The sequence below is a fragment of the Corythoichthys intestinalis genome, chromosome 3 (genome assembly GCF_030265065.1).
Source record: "Corythoichthys intestinalis isolate RoL2023-P3 chromosome 3, ASM3026506v1, whole genome shotgun sequence".
Classification (NCBI taxonomy): Eukaryota; Metazoa; Chordata; class Actinopteri; order Syngnathiformes; family Syngnathidae; genus Corythoichthys; species Corythoichthys intestinalis.
This window is the reverse complement of record NC_080397.1, coordinates 32,639,508-32,663,101: the sequence shown is the minus strand read 5'-3', so window position 1 is coordinate 32,663,101 and position 23,594 is coordinate 32,639,508. Positions and strand designations below refer to the sequence as shown.

The 23,594-nt window shown below is 39.3% G+C and overlaps 1 protein-coding gene across 1 annotated transcript in view; it reads left to right on the top strand.

Moving 5' to 3' along the window:
* The window catches only part of rimbp2b (RIMS binding protein 2b), a 165,544-nt gene that overhangs the window by 140,111 nt on the left and 1,839 nt on the right, over positions 1 to 23,594 (top strand). The window contains 13 exon segments of the mRNA XM_057833081.1: positions 1,873 to 2,022; positions 2,213 to 2,383; positions 3,686 to 4,408; positions 8,081 to 8,189; positions 8,666 to 8,791; positions 11,925 to 12,106; positions 12,182 to 12,350; positions 12,453 to 12,515; positions 12,757 to 12,860; positions 16,157 to 16,183; positions 16,684 to 16,755; positions 21,249 to 21,383; positions 23,529 to 23,593. Of these exon segments, the coding sequence (XP_057689064.1) occupies positions 1,873 to 2,022; positions 2,213 to 2,383; positions 3,686 to 4,408; positions 8,081 to 8,189; positions 8,666 to 8,791; positions 11,925 to 12,106; positions 12,182 to 12,350; positions 12,453 to 12,515; positions 12,757 to 12,860; positions 16,157 to 16,183; positions 16,684 to 16,755; positions 21,249 to 21,383; positions 23,529 to 23,593 (2,096 nt within the window).

Below are 23,594 nucleotides of genomic sequence, written 5' to 3'. Positions count from 1 at the left end.
TTTTACACATCGAGATCCAGAGTATAAATCGCACCCTCAGCCAAATTATGAAAAAAACTGTGACTTATAGTCTGAAAAATACGGTAATTAAAAGATTACTATTGATCTGTGAGATGCGTAAATTAAGCTCATGTAAGTTTATTACCTATTATTGATGAACATGTAGCAGAAAACCAGAGAAGTGAAGGCCTATATTTCCAGAATACCCTGCAATCCTGGAATTACCCACTATAGGGAACAAGTTTAGAAGATTTAGTCATTAACAACCATTGTTTCAAAAACTTAAAATGAAAATATTTTCAAAACCAAAGCCACTAGCGACCTAACACCAAAACAGGCACCTTCCATCGGCATGTACGAGTCTCCATTAGCAGCGACATCAAAAAACTCAAAGTTGTTCCCTAATAAAATCCCGATTAAATATTTTTTTTATACAAGTATATGAAAACTTAAAATGGCCATAAAATTCTCAAATTTTACACTAGATGCACAAAAATCACCAAATGCAGAGATAAGCACCTATATATTCAGGATCAATAGCAATATCTAACATCGTATGAGTTTTTGCCCAAAATAGCAACTTTTTTTATTTAGTGCAAGTTTTCAACAGCTAATACATCAACCAATTTTCACATCAGAAACTCAATACTTGAGGAAAGCATGCGGAATCATTTAATTTTACTCAACAAAAGCAAAATTTGCACTTTTCTATGTACAATCACAACTTATTTACTCGTAGGTTGAATTCAGATGTTACTGTTGCCTCAGCACGTCTTGCTGGTGTTGTCAAATTTTTCACCCTTATAATATTTTGCTCCCAAAGCTTTTGTGGCAGTGAATAAGCCCTGTTTTACATTCAGTTGCACTCTGAATGTTATTCAAAGGTGCTAAATTAACAAATTACATCATAAACATACATTTGCAACACAAAAATGGCGTAAATTAATGCTTAACGGCACGGCGATGACGTTTACAGTGGGAGAGCAGCATGCAGTTGTGTGCAGCTAACATGGCAGGATGTGTCTGAGGAGAACTTTTCTACATGTCCGTCCATGATCAAACATAAATTAATATTACTTTCTTTAAAGAAAGTTTGTAGTGTTTACTTTGGGACCGCTAAATTTGTGGCTATTTTTAACATTATGCACATTCGCAGAACCGCAAATTTACAATTTCTCATGGGGGGCAAAATTAGACAGAACACCGGCTATCCGGCCTTCATCGTTTGCAGATTGTAATGTTACATATAACACGTACAAGGTGAATTCTTTTTTATATCGATGCAGAAATGTCTAAATTACTTTTTTTTTTGTTGCACAAAAACGGAGAGTTTGCCGAAAATTGCGTATGTGTATGGATACAACATGGCAGCCATCACAAAACAAAGAGCTTTCTAAGTTGAAAGTTCTTGTAAATAAATGTGTACATCCCGGAATTTCTTTAAATATGAACATAGAACAGTCTAGATTCTTGGTTAAAAAGTAAAAAAAACTGGCTGTCATCATTTATTTTAGGTAAATATTTCCTGCATAAAAATTACGCTATTGAGTAATCCAGCATGCCGGCCGTCACAAAACAAAGAGCTTTTTAAATTGAAAGTGCATGAATGGTGCTATTTAATATAATAATTTCCTTGAATCTTCGACCAAATCGTTCTTGAGACACTCCTGCCTGCTTGTATGCAGTAAAACCTTTGTCCTGTTTCCACCTAAATCTGGTGTTAAAACGCAGCTTGTGTTTGAGTTTATCACAGTGAAAGCCTACTCAGTGTTCTGCCTGGGTTGGCCTCCTACTGGAAGGCGTGGCACAATGTCTGTCGGAGCTGTCTTGTCAACTGATGGTGAAGTCTATGGATCTACTTTTTCTTATCAGGTGGAGAAGAGGAACATCTTCAGTGAGCGTGGTAACGCCCTGCACCCACTTAACTCTGATGAGGAGGAGGACGGTTATGATTCTCCTCATGCAAGAAGAAGAGGTGCATCGGTGGATGAATTTCTTCGAGGTTCCGAGCTGGGAAGACAGGTATTATTACTTGATGTGTTTTGTTTTAATGGGAAGGGTATTATGAGATATGTTGACTGAAACTCATTCAAGCGAGCCCCCCTCAGAACTCAGAAGCAAGTGCCACTTTTCTAGCTACAGGAACCTGTGCCAGCGGGGTAAAATAATTAAATAAATAAATGAAATATTGTGGTGACTTGTTTCCTCTTAGCACCATTATCATCATCCCCACCACTACAGCCACAGTGAGGAGTACTACACAGAGAGCAGCCGGGGATCCGATTTGTCCGACATTATGGAGGAGGACGAGGAAGATCTCTATTCTGAGATGCAATTAGAAGAGGGCCGCAGGAGAAGCATCAACTCTCACAACTCTCTAAAGGTAGTTACTGCACATCTCGATTCTATCGTGACACACGGAAGGACAGATTAGGGGATGGCCTGGTAGGCTAGAGTGTGGTCAGCATTGCCCTTTTGAGGTGTTTACAATCAGGCACACGGTGGCTTTGCCTGGCTAAGTGCTACTTCTGTAATTTAACAGAATTAACCCATCATGTCCTCCTCCCCTTCCAGTTCTGCTTAATGCAAGGCTGAGCTCATGATAATGGCTGCGTATACATACATTATCTGTACCGCATGCTCCCAGATGGAGGCTGAATACAATGTGAATTTCTGGGTTGAATTGCATTTTTGATGTGCTTTGCTAATTTTGTGACATATGAAAATATTTACAGTCCAAGTAAAATGTGCAATCTCAAGCATACATTGCATATCAAGTGCACAAGGGAATCTCATTTAAGTGAGCACTTAAATGTAAATTTTGCTCATGTCTGTCATCTTTTAATGTTTTAATTTTTATTATTGGTCATTATTATCAGTACAAATCTGTCTTCATTTGTTTTGTGTGGATGTAAAGCAACAATGGTGGCAAAATGTAATGAAGTGTAGTGTAATACTATGATATTCATGGAACCTATTCATCTGTGTATTTACTTGATGATTATTTTTATTCAAATTTCATCATTGGTCTGTCATTGCCATTTACTTGTACAGTATATACATGCTGTAGATGTCCAAGTACAGTGAAATCTTGTTTGCCACTCTCCTGTTCACAAAAAAAAAAGAATAACAATTACTAGGGTGAGGTAGAGGTAATACATTGCTGTCTGTTACAACATAGGTGGAATTTCTGTATTCAGTATAATGCAAATGTAAATGGTTACTAAATATGTACAGACGATGCTAAATGCCACTTTTATGCCCTCACCTTCTCAATGCTTTCTGGGTTTTCACAATTTCTTTCTTCTTCTTTACTCCTTACAAGTAAACCCTTCAATGCACATACCTATTTTCTCTTTGAATTGTTCACACGATTTCCTTTTTTCCCACAACAACCGCCTTGTCCACGTCCTGTTTGTCACTCCATCTTTGCACAGATTCCTGTTCAGAGCATGATATTTCCTCTTCACGGAATGAGACTGCATGAGTTGCTTTATTGCCACAAATAACTAATTATGTCTTTATTTTGTCTTTCCCCCCATTTATTCTATTCACATGTTGTGTTGTTTCCTGCCTGTGTTAAAACCTTCAAACACGTGTCGACCCCCCCTTCTGAAACGCTAAACTGAACCTTTTGAACTGACTAACTGAACTGTGAAAACGTGTGGAACTTTGCCTCGTGGAGGCATACTACAAACGTCAGGACCTCGCTGAGGAACGAGACTGCTGGGACCTCCAGAGGGAGGTGGTGAAGCAGAAGTCACTCCGAAGCAAGCGTCTGCACAGCATCCCAGAGGTGGAGGAAGAGACCGACGGTGTGGACAACATGGGCCAGCGCCTGCGTTTCGAGGAAGGCGGTCGGCCGGGAACGCCGCGCACTAGCAGGAGGATGTATGGCCACGAAGGTCACAGGCACCATCGCTTCCGACATTTGCAGCGCCAGCGGTCTTCGCCTCGATTCGCTGATATCCGCTACTACTACAACGCGGACGACCGCATCCCTGTTCGGCCCAACCGCCAGAACACCAAGAGTCCTGACAGTGGCCTGGACTGCGGAAGTGAGGAAGAGGGATCCCTGGGTAGAGGTCATCGAGGTTACTACACCCACGGAGCTCCCATGCGCATCATCCATTGTGAAGGTCCGGTAGAAAGACGAGCGCTGGCCATGGGCCGGAAAAGAACTCTGACCCGGCAGTGCAGCGTGGACGGGGATTTTGCTGACATCACCACAGCCAAGTCGGTCCACACTGGTGACTTTAAAAACCGGGAACACTTTGGGCCACGGAACTATTCCCGGGATGGGGCCTTGAGTGAGGGCAGGCTGAACGAGATGGACAGAGTCTATTACAGTCCTCACAGGGAGGCTAAGGCACAGTCTTTGTCCAGGCTCCACTGGGACCAGTCGCTGGTGTGTGACTCGCACTTCACAATCAGCAAGCATTTTTGCTTTCTGAATGTTGTCTGGTTTTCGTCATGAATATCCCCTTCCTTATCATTTTATGGGTTTATTTTGTGATTGCGTTTCATGGTTGGTCTGATTTGATGTCTTTGTTTGGTGTTACTTACTTTGAATCTTCTCTGACTGACAGGTGTTCTTTTTTGTATAAAGCCAAATTTTTCTTTACCTAAAGGCCATTTTAACACGTTTTGACTTGTCATGTCTTTATGGATAATGGTCCCTTTTAAAAGACAGCAGTAGTCAGCTGCTCTAACTGTGCAAAGTGTGGTTAGGTTATGCCCTCTTTCTATTGGCCCCAAAAATTATACTTCATGACTTTTGAATGTTGTGTGAGCTTAATTGGTGAATCCCATATCACGCATAAACAACGAATTTGATTGTTGTGGCAAAAATAAGTCATGCATGCCTATTAGTGTTGTGCTCAAGATCGCACTCTCCTAGGCCAAGAAAGGCCAAGACCTTTTGTCGTTGAGACGGGACGAGAGCAAGACCGAGACAAATTGAAAACGTAGACAAACAAGACCACACAAATTATTCTTGTTTTTAAGGTTGTAGTCATTGTAGGGGTTGTGGAATGTTGGTAACAAAAGAATTGAAGGAGCAGTATATATTGTTTTAATGTTTCTTAACATCAAATGATTCAAATCACCGTTGGTCTTGACGGGTCTAGACAGGAAACCCTGAGTTCATTGTTCTAACATTTCAACATTACCATCACCCAAAACAACTATTTGATGTATGACATGAATTAAGTATAGAAAAAAAAATAACATGACATAAATGTATGACATAGGCTACATTCATACTGCAGGTCTTAATGCACAAATCCGATTTTTTGTCATATCTGTTTTTTTTGGCGTGCCCATTCAGACTACCTTTGTCCATTGAGACCGTGCATGCGCACTAATTCGCAGTCCGACACGCACTGAGCAAGAAGACCCAAAAAGATTTCCGAAAAGAGGACACAAATAACAGACATAAATAATCCCTGTTTAGGCTTATATTCAAAGTTTCTGTGGATCGATACCATGCACGTACTGTCTGTCCAAGCCCGACCCTTCCCCAAAAGCCGTATTCAAGGCAAGCTAGCCGCTAACGGACAGCTGCACTGCTACTGTAGCACGCCGTCTCTCTCGCTGTTTGATGACATAATTGCTGCATGAATTCCGATTTGGGAGACTTGCCGGTTCAGAACCCCACGACGTTCTGGAAAAATGTTGCCCAGATCGGATTTAAACCACGTACAAAAGTGACCCAGATCGGATTTAAAATGGTCCACTTCTATGCGATTTGTCCCGTTCAGACCGTCACGTTAATGACTCACTCGAGTCTGAAAAACACGAAAAAAATCGGATTTGTGCATTAAGACCTGCAGTATAAACATAGCCATTAATGTTCTATTAATATGCATATTAATACGAAAAAAGGTGGTAGCCATATAGCTTTATTAGACTAGTCTCAACGTTAGTCCAAAACGACATCTATATTTTAACTAGGGCTGAACGATATTGGGGAAAAAATGACATTTTGAGTTTGGGGGGGGTTTGCGATATAGAGTACAGTGGTACCTCGACTTCGACACATAATTTTTTTGACACCCTACGTAAAATTTGACTCGCCATTTGTTTCTACATCCGACGGCATGCTCAAAATACAACGATTTATGACAGCGCTGCAGTTTGTTTTCCCACAAGACGGACGCACGGCGGATTTTCTTGTGACAGAAATCAACATGGGTTCCAAGAATGTTAGTGAAGGTGGTGTAAAAAGGAAAAAGGTGAGGCTTACCATTTAAATGAAGATGAAAATAATAGAAAAATATGAGTGTGGTGTGCGTCTGTGAATTGGCTTGACAATACGGCCGTAGAACATCTACGATCTCGACGGTCCTCCTCCGACCTCCATTTGCCAGTCATTATAAGTTAAGGTGACAATTGTTATTATTAATGTAACATCGCCCCCAAAAAAATCGCGAGCTTCGCCAGGTTTTTAATCATTTATTTCAGAACTTGTGCAACACAACATGCCAACTGTCCGCCACAGCTGAACATGAGAAATGAAAGTAAAAGTCCTCTCTCACTCTATTGCGTCAGCCACGCGGCGCGTTCAGGTACGCCACGCAAAACACATCCGCCACATTAGACAACGATTCGTTATATTATTCGTAATAATATTACTATTATTATATTATTATTATGATTTGTATTCATACTTTATTTGTTTTGCTCTGTGTAATTGCCATTTGGAATAGTGCCAGCAGTATTTGATTAAGGATTTAGTGTAGGTTTTCTGACTGTGGAACGAATTAATGGAATTATAATGTATTCTTATGGGAAAATCCTGATCGACATATGACCATTTCGACTTACAAACAAGGTCCTGAGACGAAATAACTTTGTATGTAGAGGTACCACTGTATATTGCGATATTAAAACTTGAAGAATTTTCACCAGACATGAATAGCTCTGTTTGGGAAGGCTTTGGTTGACTCAATATGACCCCATTGTGTTTATTAGAGATGTCCGGATCCAATCACATGATCAGAAATTGGGTCAATCACGCCATTTTTCAGAGGATCGGAATTGGGTGAAAAGGATCGGGGTTTTCATTAAAAATATAAATTGTTTTTTCTGCTTCATGCTCGGACAGCCTCTCAACCCTCCCTCCTGATAAACAGTGCGACCAAACCGTTTTTCCTGGTCACCAGTGCAGCTGGGGTTTGGTACTTAAAGTTACCGATGTTGGACAGGTTTGTAGTTTTGATCTGGCCGGAGAAGAATCATCGTTAAGCTTGCTACACAAAATATGTTATAAAACACTGTAAGCAACATTTAATGTTTGGGCAAGTCGTTATATTAGCATGAGGGTATGCTACTCTGACAAAGTATGCTAATCTGACAGAGCAATTGCCACCTCAGACAGTTTGACACAGAGACGAGACCAAGACCGTCCTGGCCGTTCAACACTAATATACATGAATAACACAAAAGAATATACAGTTACTGTATAATGCGGTTCATGTGCGAGTGTGCGAGAGTACACACACTGCGGCTGTTGTTAGACAAAACAAACTCATTTTCTATTTTATTTAGGTCATTGACACTCATGCCACAACAAGCACATGGTTATCAGCGGACAATGTTTCTACTGTGGAAGAAGCGTTCAAAAACAGTTCACAAAACGTGGTCTTGCAAACACTTCACAGATTTTCACTTATTGTGGGTTATTTTTAAAACGTGTCCCACAATAAATGAGAGACTGTGTGTGTGTTATTATTTTTTTTTTATACAACACCTTTCTGAATCATTTGTTTCTTGTCGTGGAGCTGACATGTACAGAACAAAACAAACTAAACAAATGGTCTTTAGTCAAACATGTGGCCCTACTAACCCCAATCTGTGTTGGGAGTTATTTTGATTCATTTGTTTCTGTATTTTTTAATTTGTATTTTTTTTTTTCTATCATTCAGCCTTTTTAAGGACAAATGGCCTGATCATTTGCTCCTATGGCTTTTTAATTGTTTTGACAGACTTGTGGGATTTTATTGGTAATTGTTTCAAATGCTTTGTGCATGATACGGATAGCTATTGTTGTAATTGTTTGTCCATTCTCATCCCAAAGCTCATTGGAAACCCTCCATCCCACGGAAATGCTGACCGTCTGGACCATTCGGGACGGCGGCCGGTTCACATTGGCACTCCCCCCCAGCGAAGGCCCATCCCATCCATTGGTTAGTGAGGTCATCACATGAGGAGACGTCCCTTCCCCACCTAGAGGGCCACTGATGTCTGTTGCGATCATGTGTCTCCCTTCTCCATGTGAGCCGAGCTGTACATCACTTCCATAGCGCTTTAACTGCCATGTGGCCCTTCTATGTTGGGTGAACACCCTGTAGATTCAACTTCATGAGCTGGACCGGCCAAATGTTCATGTGCAATTCTCACTGAAAACCTATGCCAATAAGCTTGTGTTTACAGTAGGTTGACATGTTTCCTAGTCACCACTGCAACAGTGCAAACATTGCTGTTTTACACGACTCAAAAGTGAGTCCCTATTGCCTTGTGTCCCCCCCCCTCACTCTTTCCTTTATCTCTGGGCAACTATTTATCCTAGCAACTCTCCTAGCATGATTAAATGGAATCGGAGTGAGTATGTGCGTGTGTGTAGAATCTTTGACCGTGATGCTGTGATTGGTGTTTCCTGTAGAGATCACCATGGACAGTAACAGTGAGGGGAGTGAGGGGAACCTCTCACCTGTCAAGGAGGATGTTTACTATGGCAATGTAGCTCGGCGAAGGATATGGCCATCTATGTCCTCAGAGGATCAATATGGTATGTAGCGCAGCTTCTCGCGAAGATCAAGACCTTGAGGTCAACTTGACAATGCCAGAAAAGGCTAAGAAGGGCAATCTGTGTCGTTTGCTGGAAAGTTAGCTCATTTATGTCCAACTGACTACCCATAACTGATTAAAAAGACAAAGATTGGCCACTTCGCGTTCTCAAGAAACCCAAAATTCCAACACCTCCTAACCACCTTGCATTGCCATATCACTGAGCAATACAGTTTGGTTCAGTTGATATCACAGTCCATATGAGTATTGCAACACAATTCAGACAAGTGGCTTTTCACTGAATAATGGACTCAAAGCCAGAATTGCCATGAAGCGCATGAAGCTGATAGATTCATTGTGACACACAATGCGAGACCGATCAGGGTTGACTGTTCCAAACTGTAGCTTGCCGAGCTGAACTAAACTGCTGCTAATGCTTGTTGTTAAAATTGCATCATTCCACCATTTTTTTTTTTTTTTTTGGATTAGGTCTCACCGTTTGACTCTTAATATTTCAGTGTCCAGTTGTACTACGAAGATTTTCCATAGTAAATAATTTAAAAAAGAAAATTATAAAACATGTTTAAAAACACTGTGTGTATGTTTATTAAGGTTGCATACAAGGCTTAGAGTTTAAAATTAGATAATGTAATAAGTAGGGTTGAAATTAGGCTAGAAAATTTAAATTAGACACTTAAGTAGTGAATTACGTAATCACGTAGCAATGATTGTCCTAAAAAGCTTTTTTTAATAATTGAAACTGATTTTAGTGTATCAATGTATCAGATACTATATTGTGAAAAATGCAAATAATTGAATTTCAATACAAAACCGTGGAAAACCTGTCTTGACAATTAAAAATTATCCAAAGTTAAAGTGCCAATCTACGACATTTCCGCAGACCATTCAAACATTTAAATGACCAAAAGAAGGCGATAAAAAAACTAAATACACATCTTTCTTGTTCAGACAGAAAACCAAAAATTATTGACAAGCCTAATAATTAAAGTATCCTTAGCAATAAATGTGGGTAAATTATGGAAAGACTAACATATTATGTAAATTTGCACAAACCCATATTTTTACAGGGTGTAAGGCCTGTCAGGTCGCCACTCAAGTCATACCACTTTAGTGTTTCCGCTTTATTAAGAATAAACATAATCTAATCACTTAGATTTCTTGCTGGGAGAGCTCGTTTACACACTTTTTAAACTCTTGTGGCATCAAAATTGTTCATGTCAATAGATCCCATTTTTCCTCATTCTACAGGCTTTTGACCCTGTGTTATATGGCAATTGTTCAGGCTTATTGTTCTGGCATTCAAACATTTCACATGGTGATCCACAAGAAGCATGAAGAACTAATGCCAGGTTCATCCCTTCCCCTCTCACTGTCCTACAGTATATCTGTCACTGAGAACATCTCGGGAATGTAATGTGTTTCCACTTTCCAGAATGGACTCTGCTGCCCTTTTTGCATGACATTAACAAACACTATGTAGGAATGCTCTCTTCATGATGTCCAAACTAAGGAAGGCATGCTTTTAGCCTTACCCTTTATGAGTTGAGGCAGTGAAACAGCAATGAGAAACCATGCTTTGCTTTTTGTTTTGTCCCCATTTGTCCATCATTAGTTTTTTCCCGTCTCACAAAAGTTACTTATATGTTGCAATGTAGCCTGTCATATCACTCGCATATGTGTGAGTAAAGAGTCAAGCTTGTAGTTTAAATTAGATTTTAATTCTTTATTCTTGCATTTAGATTTGAATTAAATGAAATGCAGTGATCCCTCGCTACTTCGCGTTTCAAACATTGAGCCGTCAGTCCATCGCAGATTGTTTTTCAATTTAAAAAATAAATACAGTATTTTATGGAGATGTCCCGATCAGATCACATACAGCCTCTGAGGCCATGTCTACACGTAGCAGGGTATAAAAAGAACTTTTTCTACGGTTGGCATATCATCCACACGCAAATGCACATTTAACCGAGGGTTCTTGAAAAGTGCGGCCAGAGTGAAGAAGTGTGAATGCTTCGTTTGTTGCGCCATCATATGGACACTGATAACTGAAGATTTAAATGTGAAAACGTCACTGAGGACATGTTTGCCAGGGTATTTGGCAAAAAGAAGAACTATTTCTACGGATTGGCCTATCATCCACGCGCACATTTAAACAAGGGTTCTTAAAAACACCGTCTCAAGAGAAGATTTGCAAATTCTGCGTTTGTGGCGCCATCATGTGGACACTGATAACTCAAGACTGCGACAAACTGTCCCTACATCACACATGACACCAATGTTTACATTTGGAGTACATTAGACAGGCGCTTTTTGCTTCCATTTATTTACAAACTCTTGCAGTGCTTCATGTTGAAGAACACACGCGAAGGATGGGGGTATTATGGACAATTATTTTTCTCCCTTTGTTGAATGTACTTAAAATGAATGCTGTGGAAGCTTTTTTTTTTCCTACAAACCTGCTGGTGTGGACGTAATAATTTTTCCCGACGTATTAGGGCAGGATCCTCGGTTTTAAAAAACCCTGCTATGTGTAGACATGGCCTGACTCTCCCTCCTGTTGCTTTTCTTGCTCAGCAGGCAGCTGCAGCTTGTTAAAGTTAACAATGAGTGACAAGGTTGCTGCTTTGATCTTGCCAGGAAAGCTTGGGAGCGCTACCTTTCAAAGGAGCCGACTCGTTTAGCTTGTTAAACAGCAGCGGAAGTGTGTTGTGTGCTGTCCTAAGCAGCGTGAGTGGATTTGAGACGACTCATTCAATGAAGCATTTAATAAAGAATTATAGTTTGTGGGGGAAAAAGGGAAAAAACGTCTTACATGCATCTCTTTTCAATGCTAAATCTGAATAAGTACATTAAAAACAAAAAACAATTTTTTTTTTTTTTTTTTAGAAAATAAGCTCCGTCTCTACTTCACAGATTTCGATTATCACGGGGGGGGGCGCTCCCCATTATCGCGAAAAACGAGGGATCGCTGTAATTCCAACAGCATATGGCTCTTTTTGCACACATGCATGTCATTTCCTCCCTTGTCAGCTCTTCTGCTTTCATTGCCTGTGCAGCTAATGTTGCTGCTTTTGAGGATGGTGGTAGCAGCACAGGCCTCTTCTCTGTTTCAGACAGGTACGGCGGGCGCAGGCATGGACGTGGACGGCGCTCGCTGGATTACTTTGAGGAATCAGAAGCCGACGAGCTAACCCGTGTCTTTGTGGCCCTCTTCGACTATGACCCGCTGTCCATGTCGCCCAATCCTGACGCTGCTGACGAGGAACTTCCATTCAAAGAAGGCCAGGTCATCAAGGTAAAGGCTTGACTGGAGATACCAAGTCTAGTTTGTTAATCAATCAATCTTCTGTTTTATTTAATTCCCATGTAGGTGTTTGGAAACAAAGACACTGATGGCTTCTACAGAGCAGAAATCAGAGACCGAGTGGGTTTGATTCCTTGTAACATGGTCTCTGAAATCCAAACAGAGGATGGCAATATGATGGGCCAACTTCTTAAACAGGGCTTTCTCCCACTCAACACTCCAGTAGAGAAGTTAGGTGAGAAAATTTTGAAATCTCGTGCCATTTTTAATTCTCTGCGGATGACCGAACTCCTTTGTTTTTCCTCAACTTTTCCAATTTTTCTGCTTTCCTGTGAAGTAAACTGTGATCGTTTCAAAGATGGACGAGCAATAAATCGCAGGTCCAGAAAGTCCAAGCGAGGTCTGTGTCCTGTCCTCTACTTTCTGTGCTTTTTGCTTGAAAGTCTACCTGAAATGTATTTTATCTGATACCACTGGACTCTGAAGTTGTGGGATGTTTGTTGATTCTTCAAGTCAAACCATCAGTTATTGTAAAATTATTGGTTTCAATTAGATTCAAGTCTTTTGATAGTTTAGTCAAATTTACAACTCACTGGAAGCATGAATCTCTTGCTCCTCTCTTTTTGGGTACGACTTCACAGAGAGGAACCGACGCAGTGGCCGCCAGCACGCCATGTCAACACGCAGAATGGTGGCCCTGTATGACTACGACCCAAGAGAGAGTTCTCCAAACATTGACATTGAGGTAGTGTCCCCCTTATCGGATAAAGCTACCTGCTCTATTGCAATGACCATGTGTCATCTTCTGTCTAGAAATGAACTCGTTTTCAAAGATGTTAGAAACCGCATTTTTCGGGCTATAAGTCACACCAGCCGAAAATTGCACAATGCAGAGAAAACAACATTTAAGTCACACTGTAGGACAAGCCACATTTTGTGTGTGTATTGGAAGGCGAGGGAAAGGGGTATTCCATTTTATCAGGGATCAAGAACAAACATTATACATTTAGTAATAACAATCAAATAAGAAAATAAGGTGCTGAATAGGCGTCTGGTAATGTAACATTTAAGCTATTCAGATAACTATAGCTTAAACAGAACAACTTGTTGACCAAATTCTCACTCCATATCAGAATCAATTATAAATTGCAGGCCCATCCAAACTATGAAAAAAGTGCAGTTAATGGTCCGGAATATAAAGCATTTGTTGTAAAACATTTTCCCAAATGAATTAATCTAAGTGAGCAACACCAAATTTATCTCCGATAAATATTATATAGTCATATGCTGGCGGAAATGACACCAAAAAAGCGAGACTGGGGGACAAGACTTTTAAAAGGGCTCCATGGATAGGAAGACTTGTAGTTCTTAAAAGATAAACGCTATTAATAGTTAAAATAATTTGATATGAAAACCCCTCTTGATGTTTTTGTTTTCATACAATTTTTAAAATTAGTTTCACTAGTACGTCGCCATTGTTGTTGACGTCGCAGGCTACGCTGCCGGACTTCCACAGTATGATTCTAGCAACATAAACATGTCATCTGTTCGACCCTTTCAAGATGAACATGAGAGGAACATTAATGAGCATGACAGCACTGTCAATATTTCACAAAACGAACAGCAAAAGCAAAATGAACAGGAAAGACGGGATGAGACGAGAGTAAGACAAAACCGGTGTTCTGCCAAAATGTACTACACCGACGAAACGTCTACATAATGCCAATTGTAAAACCAAAGTACTACCATGCGCTTTCAGCTTGTTTTGTTTAGATGCATACAGACACACCGAACTAAAGATGCCTAAAGGAAATACTTAAACATAGTAATATTGAATAAGGGTGGTTTAAATATGCTACGTGACTAATGTGGTCAACAGATCAACAATCTGCTTTAAAGCTACCACAAGAAAACACAATGCTTAAAAGTACGAGAATGAAAACATGCAAAAAGTATTTTGAGGCAAAAGGTAACAAAAAAAAGGTAATAAAAACACAAATAGTAAGTACTCACCGCTTGTAACTGATGTGGCATGTGTTGGACATCTTGCTGCGTTGAAGGAATTTCAGTAACCCTGTAGTGTTTGTGTAGTAACAGTGACAAACTACGTCATGGGTCAGCAACCTTTTTGGTGTGGAGTGCCACTTTCAAATCTTCTTGTCAATCAGTGTGCAACACCAAGACTAATGACGCACATCCGATTTTTTATATCCGACAGAGCTGTAATTTTACTAAAAAAAAAAAAAAAAAAAACATGGACATACATTGAATTCGTATAACTATCATTCTTCTTTATCAATTAACTAAGAATAAATGCATATTGTATAAAATATCAAAACTTGAAAATAAGTGCAACAGTAATAACAGCTTTATAGCAGCAGCATCTTATGTAAACATATCACACACACACCCACACCCCAGCAAGAAAAGGGGAACGGGTGTGATTCTCAGTGCAGGTCTCTCACAGGACAGAGCAGGCTGTTTTAACCTTAAAAGTCAGAACAGGCAACTCTTACATTTTGTCTTGTTCACTAGCAACTTAAAACAGTGAATTCTATGCACAGTTTAGATTATATATTGAAAATATAAAAGATGCCTACCTTAATGTGATCCCTGGCCCTGCTTTCCATGAATTTTCATGTTTTGTCTCATAGTGGCGTTTGACACTTGTTGTGCGACACACAACGCTCTCGAGGCATAATGCACAGAGCTAGCGGAAGTAACCAGCTAACCAGTTTTTACCGGCATCCCCAAGAGGCCGCTGTCCCCTACAATATGACCGGCTTACTAGTTAAGCGTAGAAGAAATGGGCGTCTGGGTGACAAAAAGAGAGGCAGCAAAGCAAGATGTGTTGCGCGGAGAGCGCCGTGAAAAGCTGCTGTGTCCCATGCTGGTTTCTGTTTTGTTAATAAAAGTCTCCAGCAAAATGCCATCCAACGCGTCACTGTGTTTTTATACACATCGCCCCCTCTCCGAAGTAAATACCGAACAAATCGACCACAACGAGCCACGTTAAATCGCCGTTCCACGCCACACTACGATGTGGAGTTGAAAGCACCGCAATTACCAAAAAGTGCAGATTGGTAACACAGTGTACTTCCGCCAGCTCTCTGATTGGTTGGCTTTGTGACACGTTAGTAGCGTGGGCTGAATTGAGCGCGCAGAGAAAATAATCCAATGAGCCCAGAAGCCAAGAAATTGAGGAAGAGCAGGTGGTGTGCTCAAAATCCATTATTGCTTGCATAGGCAGAGGGGGTAGGAGGGGCGCTCCCATAAAGCCCCGAGATAACAGGGCGCGCAACTGAAAATGCCTTAATTTCAGCTAAAAAGATGCTTTTTTTTTTTTTTTTTTTTGGCCATGCACTCGCGTCTTATAGGTTGCCGACCCCTAAACTACCTCATCACCCCATGCGTCCGTTACACACTTAAAACCTGGCGCCCTCCGTAGGTCAAATTAGTACTAAATATTATAGATTTTTAAATGAATGGGAATATTTTACGTGTTTCTAATCACATTTTTAGTAATAGAGAACAATTGTGGCTTATTAGAGAGCCTACAAGTCTTTAAGTCTGAGGTTCCCTTTAAATGCTTTCTTCATGCTTACATGTTTCATGTCTAAAGTTATTTCTATTTTCCTTCTGAGAGCAGACATCCAATGTTAAAATTGTGTTTTAAATTATGCTACAAGTTTTCAAAATCCTTTAAAAACTCATGAGATTTTTTTCCACTGTTTATAGTCTTTTGCCATGTTCTTGTAATTTTGAGGTAAAAATTTGACAAGGGTATGAAAAAGTGATTTATACAAACCTAAAATGTTTCTCCGATTATTTAACTCTAGATCACGGTGTTGCCACAATAATATCACTCTAAAGCTTGGCAAAATGATTTTGTAAAATGACATGGTACCTAAAATCTCACAGGTCAGTCTTCCTTCAGAAAGGTTAGCAAAAAAGTTTCGCAAGTTTTCGTTATTTTTTCCCCCCCACATCCCTTGGTTTTTACTCACTCTCACCTTTCTATTGGCACTCCCACCGACACAGTATGAGGGCAACAGACTAGATGACGAGGTGAGTGAGGTTGAGGAGGATCCGTTTCTGTCTGCTCTGTGTGTTTTTTCCTACCCTGAGTGTTGAGGTCCAAAGGAGATGGTAGCATTCACAGCTCTGAGTTCAAGGTGGTCACTAGCCCAAACCGCTCCACAAGGCCTGAGCTAGCATCTCCCGTCCTCACTGTGGTCACTGTGTCAACCTGTCTTTGACGTGCTGTCAATACACCACATATTGTACTATGACTGTTTGGTTTGTTTGTTGTAGATGATGCCACAGGAGAGATGTGGCCGGTATAGATATTGTAGTATAGTATAAGTGATCTTTTCACTTAGTGCAGTCTAATTGACAATGGTGTCTATTAATGTGATGTTTCACATTAATTTGGATAAGGACACCCTTCACACACCTCCCAATCCCCCAAAATTGATGTTATGTGTGTGTGACAAAGTCCGGAAAGAGCTAGAAACAGTGAAAAAGGTACAGGAGGCTTCATGGGTGCTGATTTTTCTTCCTTACAGGCTGAGTTGACTTTCTGTGCTGGGGATGTCATCACAGTTTTTGGGGAAATAGATGAAGATGGATTTTATTATGTGAGTAACTCTTTTTGTTTTCCATTACATAAAGTTGTTTTAAAAACGTTTGTTTGCGCAATCACAGAGAGCGCCGACAGTTTCACATAAAACACATTTGATCAGACCAAAGAAAGGAAATATAATCAAATATACCGATACTTTCTAACGAATCAATGTATATTTTACAGTGCTGGAAAAGTTAAAGCTTTAAATTAATTCTCCTTACAGCATTCCCTTTGACAACATTATTATTAAACCTTTAGCACGAATCCCATGGTTTGTGCTCCTACCTAATACTAACCCTTTATGCTTGACTGGCTCTAATCTTAATGTGAAGCTTTTCCCACTGACAAAACATTACCAGCTAGTAGTATGAGGAAAAATTACAACTAGTAATTATATAAATGTGCAAGGGCGTAGGTTTGCATAAGGATGGTAGGGACATAACACTACCAACTTTTCAGGATGCTCAAATTGTCCCCACCAACTTTCACGCAACCTTATTTGCATTATATAATGACTTCAATTATATAGGTGATTTAGATTGTCTTCCCATGTAGTAAGGATAGAATTAACCCTACCATTATTAGGTGAATTACAGTACTTTCAATATGTTCAGACGTACATTGACCCCTTTTCACTTGCCAGTCCATTTTTATCCTTCAAACGTAAGTTTGACTGGCCGATGACTTGACCCCTTTACACACGCGTTCACAGCCGGTGATCTGTGGGGGGAAAACAAAAAACAAAAACAAATTCCCTTGTTTTCAGTGTAAATCTACGAGAAATATGTGAAATTATCGGCAAGTGCTTCAAGTAAATTTCACTCACTTAGATTTCTTGAAATAAGAAAAATACCTAGCTGAAAATATGCTTAACAGACTTATTTCAAGCAAAATGTTTGTATATTTAAATCATTCAAAACATTATTTGAACGCATTTGTTTTCTTGATTTAGGTGAAAAATGACCAACTTTTAGATGTACGGCCTTAATAAGAACAAATACTGTAGTAATATTCAATTCAACAGTATGACATCTCCTATCACGCCTATGCAGATGACACACAACTGTACATTTCTGTGTCCCCGCATGATTATAGTCCCTTAGTCTCCCTGAGTAAATGCATTCATCAAATCAATGAATGGATGTGCCAGAATTTTCTCCAGTTAAATGTGGAGAAGACAGAGGTGATCATTTTTGGGCCAAAAAAGGAAAGGTCAAAGATAAGCAGGCAACTTAGCACAATGTCACTTACAGCTACAAATCAAGTCAGAAACCTTGGCGTAATTATTGACTCAGACCTAAAATTTGATAGCCATCTAAAGTCCGTCACTAAATCCGCTTATTACCACCTAAAAAATATAACCAGAATTAAGGAGCTTCTGACTCAACAAGACATGGAAAAACTTATGCATGCATTTATTTTCAGCAGATTGGACTATTGCAACGGTATATTTACGCGTCTTGATAAAAAAAAATCAGTCAGGAAGCTGCAGCTAGTACAGAATGCTGCAGTCAAGAGTCCTCACAAATACAAGGAAACTGGACCACATTACACTGGTTTTGAAATCGCTACACTGGCTTCCAGTGAGTCAAAGGATAGACTATAAAATACTACTGCTCGTCTACAAAACACTTAATGGCCTTGGACCAAAATACATGCTTGACTTGTTAGATTCCTATGAAACATCTAGACCCCTAAGGTCGTCTGGAACCGGTCTTCTGCATATTCCAAGAACAAGAACCAAGCAGGGTGAGGTAGCATTTAGTTATTATGCTCCTCACCTCTGGAACAAGTTACCTGAACGTCTGAAGTATGCTCAAACTGTTAGCTCTTTTAAATCAGGGCTAAAAACGCTTTTGTTTAGCACTGCATATCCATAACTGGCTATATATTTCAATCTACCCGCTTTCTATTCCTCTTGTGCTTATCTCCATTGCTGATTTCAATTATTATTAATAGTAGTAGTAGTTTCTGTTTTATTTTTATTTATTTATTTTTATTCCATTTGTGATTAAATGTGATATTTTGTCTTGGTTTTTACGTTGTATTGATTTAAATGTGATTTTTATGATCTTCATGTGATGTAAAGCACTTTGAATTGCCTTGTGTTGAATTGTGCTATATAAATAAATTTGCCTTGCCTTGCCTAAAGTGGGAGAATCTGACACATTAATCTGTTAACTAGCCTTTAAAACTCAAAACAAGATGGAGAAAATGATTCGACTAGATTTAAGAACAAATATCAGATTAAGACCTAACATATTTGCAGTGTGAAAGTTACAATACAATACAGATTTTTTATTAATCATTTACCCTATCAATTAATTTGGTCCATGTTGGTGAGAACTGTAGCCCTGACCCCCGTTTACCCAATCTGTTTGGTCTTATTAATATCCTGTCCCCAGCCAAATGTACATGCAGGTTATGCCCCTTCCAATTTGAGATCAAACCTTCGCCCTTGTAAATATGTATATAAGTGTGTTGATTTCTGACAAAATGATTGCAGTTGTTTACCCAATGCCAAGCCTCTCATGGCTCTCTGGTGTCCTCTACTGGAGCAAATGCGCACCCTTAATCTCTTTCTGTTGAAAGAGGAAATTTCAACTTCGATTAGAAGAATCCACTAGCAGGATGTACTAGCATGCTCTTTGTCATAACAAAATTGCACTTGGGTCATTCCAGAGTTTTAGGAAGTTTAGATAATAAACTATTAAATTCTTGCGATTAGCTCAATTTAAAGATCAATGATTTGATTCAATATTTGGTAACATAAGGGTTGGTAATAGGGTTGAAAATCTGGACCAATGCTTTTTCTCAGGTGTAGAAGATAGCTGTTGATCTGTTACTGCTGCCCAAATTTGAACAACTTCTTCAAATTTTCATTTAACTGTCAACTAGAGAAAATATTTTATGGGGTACTCTAGACTTACTTGATATTTATTAAATATAATAAAGGCCACTTGTATTTTTTTTCAACCCTTTTTTTGTTATTTTCCCCTGCAGATTTGGTCTCATGACAAGTATATTTTCTTAGAAACTGCATTGCTTTTCATATTTTGCACATCATTTAAAATCTGAAGGGTGGGACCTAAAATGACCTCTATTTCAAGAAGACTCAATATGCAGTCATAAGGGTGACCACTTCTATAAGGTCAAAATGCAGGACATATTAAAATAAAAAAGTATTTTCATCAACAATAAATTTGGGACGGTTTATAGTTCATATTTGTGTAACTAAATAGTAAAAAATACCAATTAAAGGTCAAACTTATTTTGACAATTTATTTAGTTTACAGTACCGTGGTTTCAAATTACAACGTGCCCAAGAAGAAATCTTATTTTGAAATGTTCTGCCGAAATATCCTACATGGCGAAAAGTGCCCAATGCGCTTGCGCACGCACACATCAGTTAAAAGCAGCAAGTACTTATTTTCATTTTTATATAGTCTTTTTTTTACCTTTCCATTGCCTTAAAATAATTTTTGCGTGTTTTCTCCTCTCATAGCTTTTACGCAGCGTTTTCTTGTGGTAGCTTTGAAACAGTGTTTATCTGTTGACCACATTAGTCACATATTTAAACCACCCTTATTTGATATTATCATGTTTAAGTATTTTCTTAAAGCATTTTTAGTACGTTCTTCCTGTATGCATCTAAACAAAACAAGCTGAAAGCGCACTTTGGTACTTAAGGTGTCAAATTTGCCATTGGTAGCACGTATTGCCGATGTATGATATTTTGGCAGAACAACAGTATTAACAAGGAGCAATTGTAACAAACAAAATTCTTAAGAACAAGAATTTTTTTAAATAAACAATGCGAGCATTGAATTGCTCAAAAGAACTGAACCCTATTTGACAGGAACAACTTTACAAAGTTCAGCTGCAGTTATTTTGTTATAGAGGCGGCGAGGGTTCGCAAAAAAATGTTTTCAATGTCGATGCAAAGGCTGCTCCCCTCATTCTTTTATGTTTCACTCTCTCCGCGTAATGTTCTACACTGCTTTGCCCCTGCTGCTCACGTCCACGCACACCGGCAAAGCGCGCAGAAACCGTGGAAAGAGTCTCGACTGCTTTTGGTGAAGATAATGTCCGCTGTTTTGACGTTTGCTAGCAGTGTTTTAAAATCTCAGCGAGGAAATTATGTCATCATATAGCCACATGAAAAGCTTTTATATTTTATTGAACCAAGGATATAGGACGTTTTAAACTGAAGCCACTCTTGGCCAATTACAGGCCAGTTATGATAACCGTGGGGCCGAGTTGGGTCACATAAATTGAACCGTGGCCCATTTTCTTTAAAAACCAGATAGTGTCCTGCTAATGGGTTGTGGTGGACGCTGGACACATCACTGAAAAGGCTGAGTGTCCGTCCTAAAACTGGACAGGTGGTCACCCTAATAGTCATCCATATACTTATGACAAAAGATGTCCTACTAATCAGCTTGAGTATGAAGTGTGAATTTGTAAAAGTATAGCTGTCAGCCTCAACATCCATGTACTCCTTAGGGTGAGCTCAACGGACACAACGGACTTGTTCCCTCCAACTTTCTCGAAGAAGTGCCTGATGATGTCGAGGTTTTTCTCACGGACTCCCCATCTCGATACCCACAGGACACTCCCACACGGATAAAGACCAAAAGGGTACACACTCCTTCGCAGTACTAGGCCTCGGTCGTTCCGTCTCCCCTTCCCATTTTAGTCGGATGTCTCATTGGTCAAAGTGCATGGACATTTTGGCTGATGGTGTAAATATATGTGTACGATCAATGAAAATAACAAACTTTTAGGCCAATACTTGACAGAACTATTTTTATGTTCATGGTGAAAGCTCTGCAATGGGTATACTGTACATTAAATATAGTATATATCATTTATAAAGCATTTTTGATGAAATATAAACTTTGTAATTGTTCTGTCATGTCTCCAAAACAACAGATAACACAATTTGTGTTTGGGCTGATTCTCTCCGCTCGAGTTCATAGTTTTGCTGTAGTAAAAGATGACCACATAGCGTGTAGGCCAGCATGATTTGAAATTTCACACGCATGCGTTTTTCAACTTTTTTTTAAGTCACACTTTTGTATTGCTCGTGTATATTTATATTTTTTTAAATACTGCTTTCTTGTAAAGTGGCTAGCCCCGTTCCTATTTGAACTTTTGTGCAACAAATAATCCAATGGTTTCAATGCTGTCCGCCCGATATTTTGCTGTATTGTAATTTGACAACTGTTGAAATTCCATCACCATCTATATATTTGTCATTTCTTTTCCTCACCTGCTTGGCAAAACAGAAGAAGAGTGTTCATTTCACACCTTAAAGGCTCTGTTTCCGTCACGTAAGTGAGCAACTGAGGATACCAAGATTACGCTCCCCCTCGTCTAATGCAGATGACATGGGTGCCCTAGTTTCTGGTATGCAACATGTGCATTTTATATGACATTCCTTTTTAATGCCGAATCACTTTTAGGCAGGTTAAGGCTATTGTCGAGTTGGGCCAAAATCTCACCATGCAGTTTTTTTTTTTTTTGTGTTGCGAAGCGACAGTAACCCTAGCCAATGCATTAGACAAGATTTATGGTATCTTCAGTTGTTTCTTCTCCGAGTGTTGTACATGAAAATGTGTGTCCCCTCAAACAAGTCTCCTACTGTAACTCGTGCTAAGCTAAAAGGCGATTTTGCACTGTCCCTGTCCCTCTGCTGTCACAACCCAGTTTGAACTGCACACTACACTGTATAACAGCATACTGAAGATGGTAAACCTATGTCTATGCAAAATCACTCAAAAATCTAAGATAATTTGAATTGCCAATTGAGTACTGATTTTGCAGTGCGATTTTTTTTTTTTTTTTTTTTTTTTTACATAATTTTCGGCAAATTTTTAAAGTGTGCTCAGGACAAAGATTCTACATGACTAATTGAAAATTTGTACTATATTTTAGTACAAATGCTAAGAGTAGTTTGTTCATATTAAAAAGTATAGGTTTATTCACATGACATAACATTTTTAGACAAAATTGTTGAAAATTAAATGAAGTCGAACTATTTGTAGAGTGAAGTTTTGGGACACCTGTGCATCACACCTCCAGGTAGAAAAAATGAAAACACTTGGGAATTTTGTCTGCCCTTCGTGGCTTTGAAAACTCCTTTATTTTTACCATTGTTGTCGATTCATCCAGTTAAAGTTAAAAACGCATACACATCTCACACTTTTGGAGTATTCAGGTTAAATTACATTAGGTATTTTAATCTTTAATTTCACAGTTGAATAAATTTACCTTTCAGGGATTGTTATCCAGGGTGTCTTGGTAAAATGTCACTAGTCGGACAAAGGTGTCTCAAAACTTCAACTAATATGGCTCACACAAACCACAGCGTATCTCAGTACTGTACCTTGTATGTCTTCCTAAAGTGCAATTTGAAGAAGCCTTTTAGCTTTTGATTACAGAAATGGGAGACATGACCAGTCATTTCTCTGTAACCCACTTGTATCACTAGTCTCTCTAGATCTATGTATTGAACAAGTGAATGTGTGATGTCCCTCTTGTCTCCAAACATGTGTAAGGAGCTGCCATTATTTGGGAAATGTCTTAATTGTTTAATTGAGTTGACGCTTCCGTTTTGTTCCTTACTGCGGGCAGCTTCATACAGAAACATGACAAGCAGTGTTGCGTACCTGACAGGGCCTTCAACAGCTATACTTGAGCTCACTGATTGTGTGACCGACAGCTGTTTTTTTTTTTTTTTTTTTAAACACCCTCAACTGTCCCTTACGGATCTCCCATTAGGTTCCGTGGGACAAATGTGGTCCGCCCAGAAGAGCAGGCTCCCCCAAAGTGCATCCATACATTCTG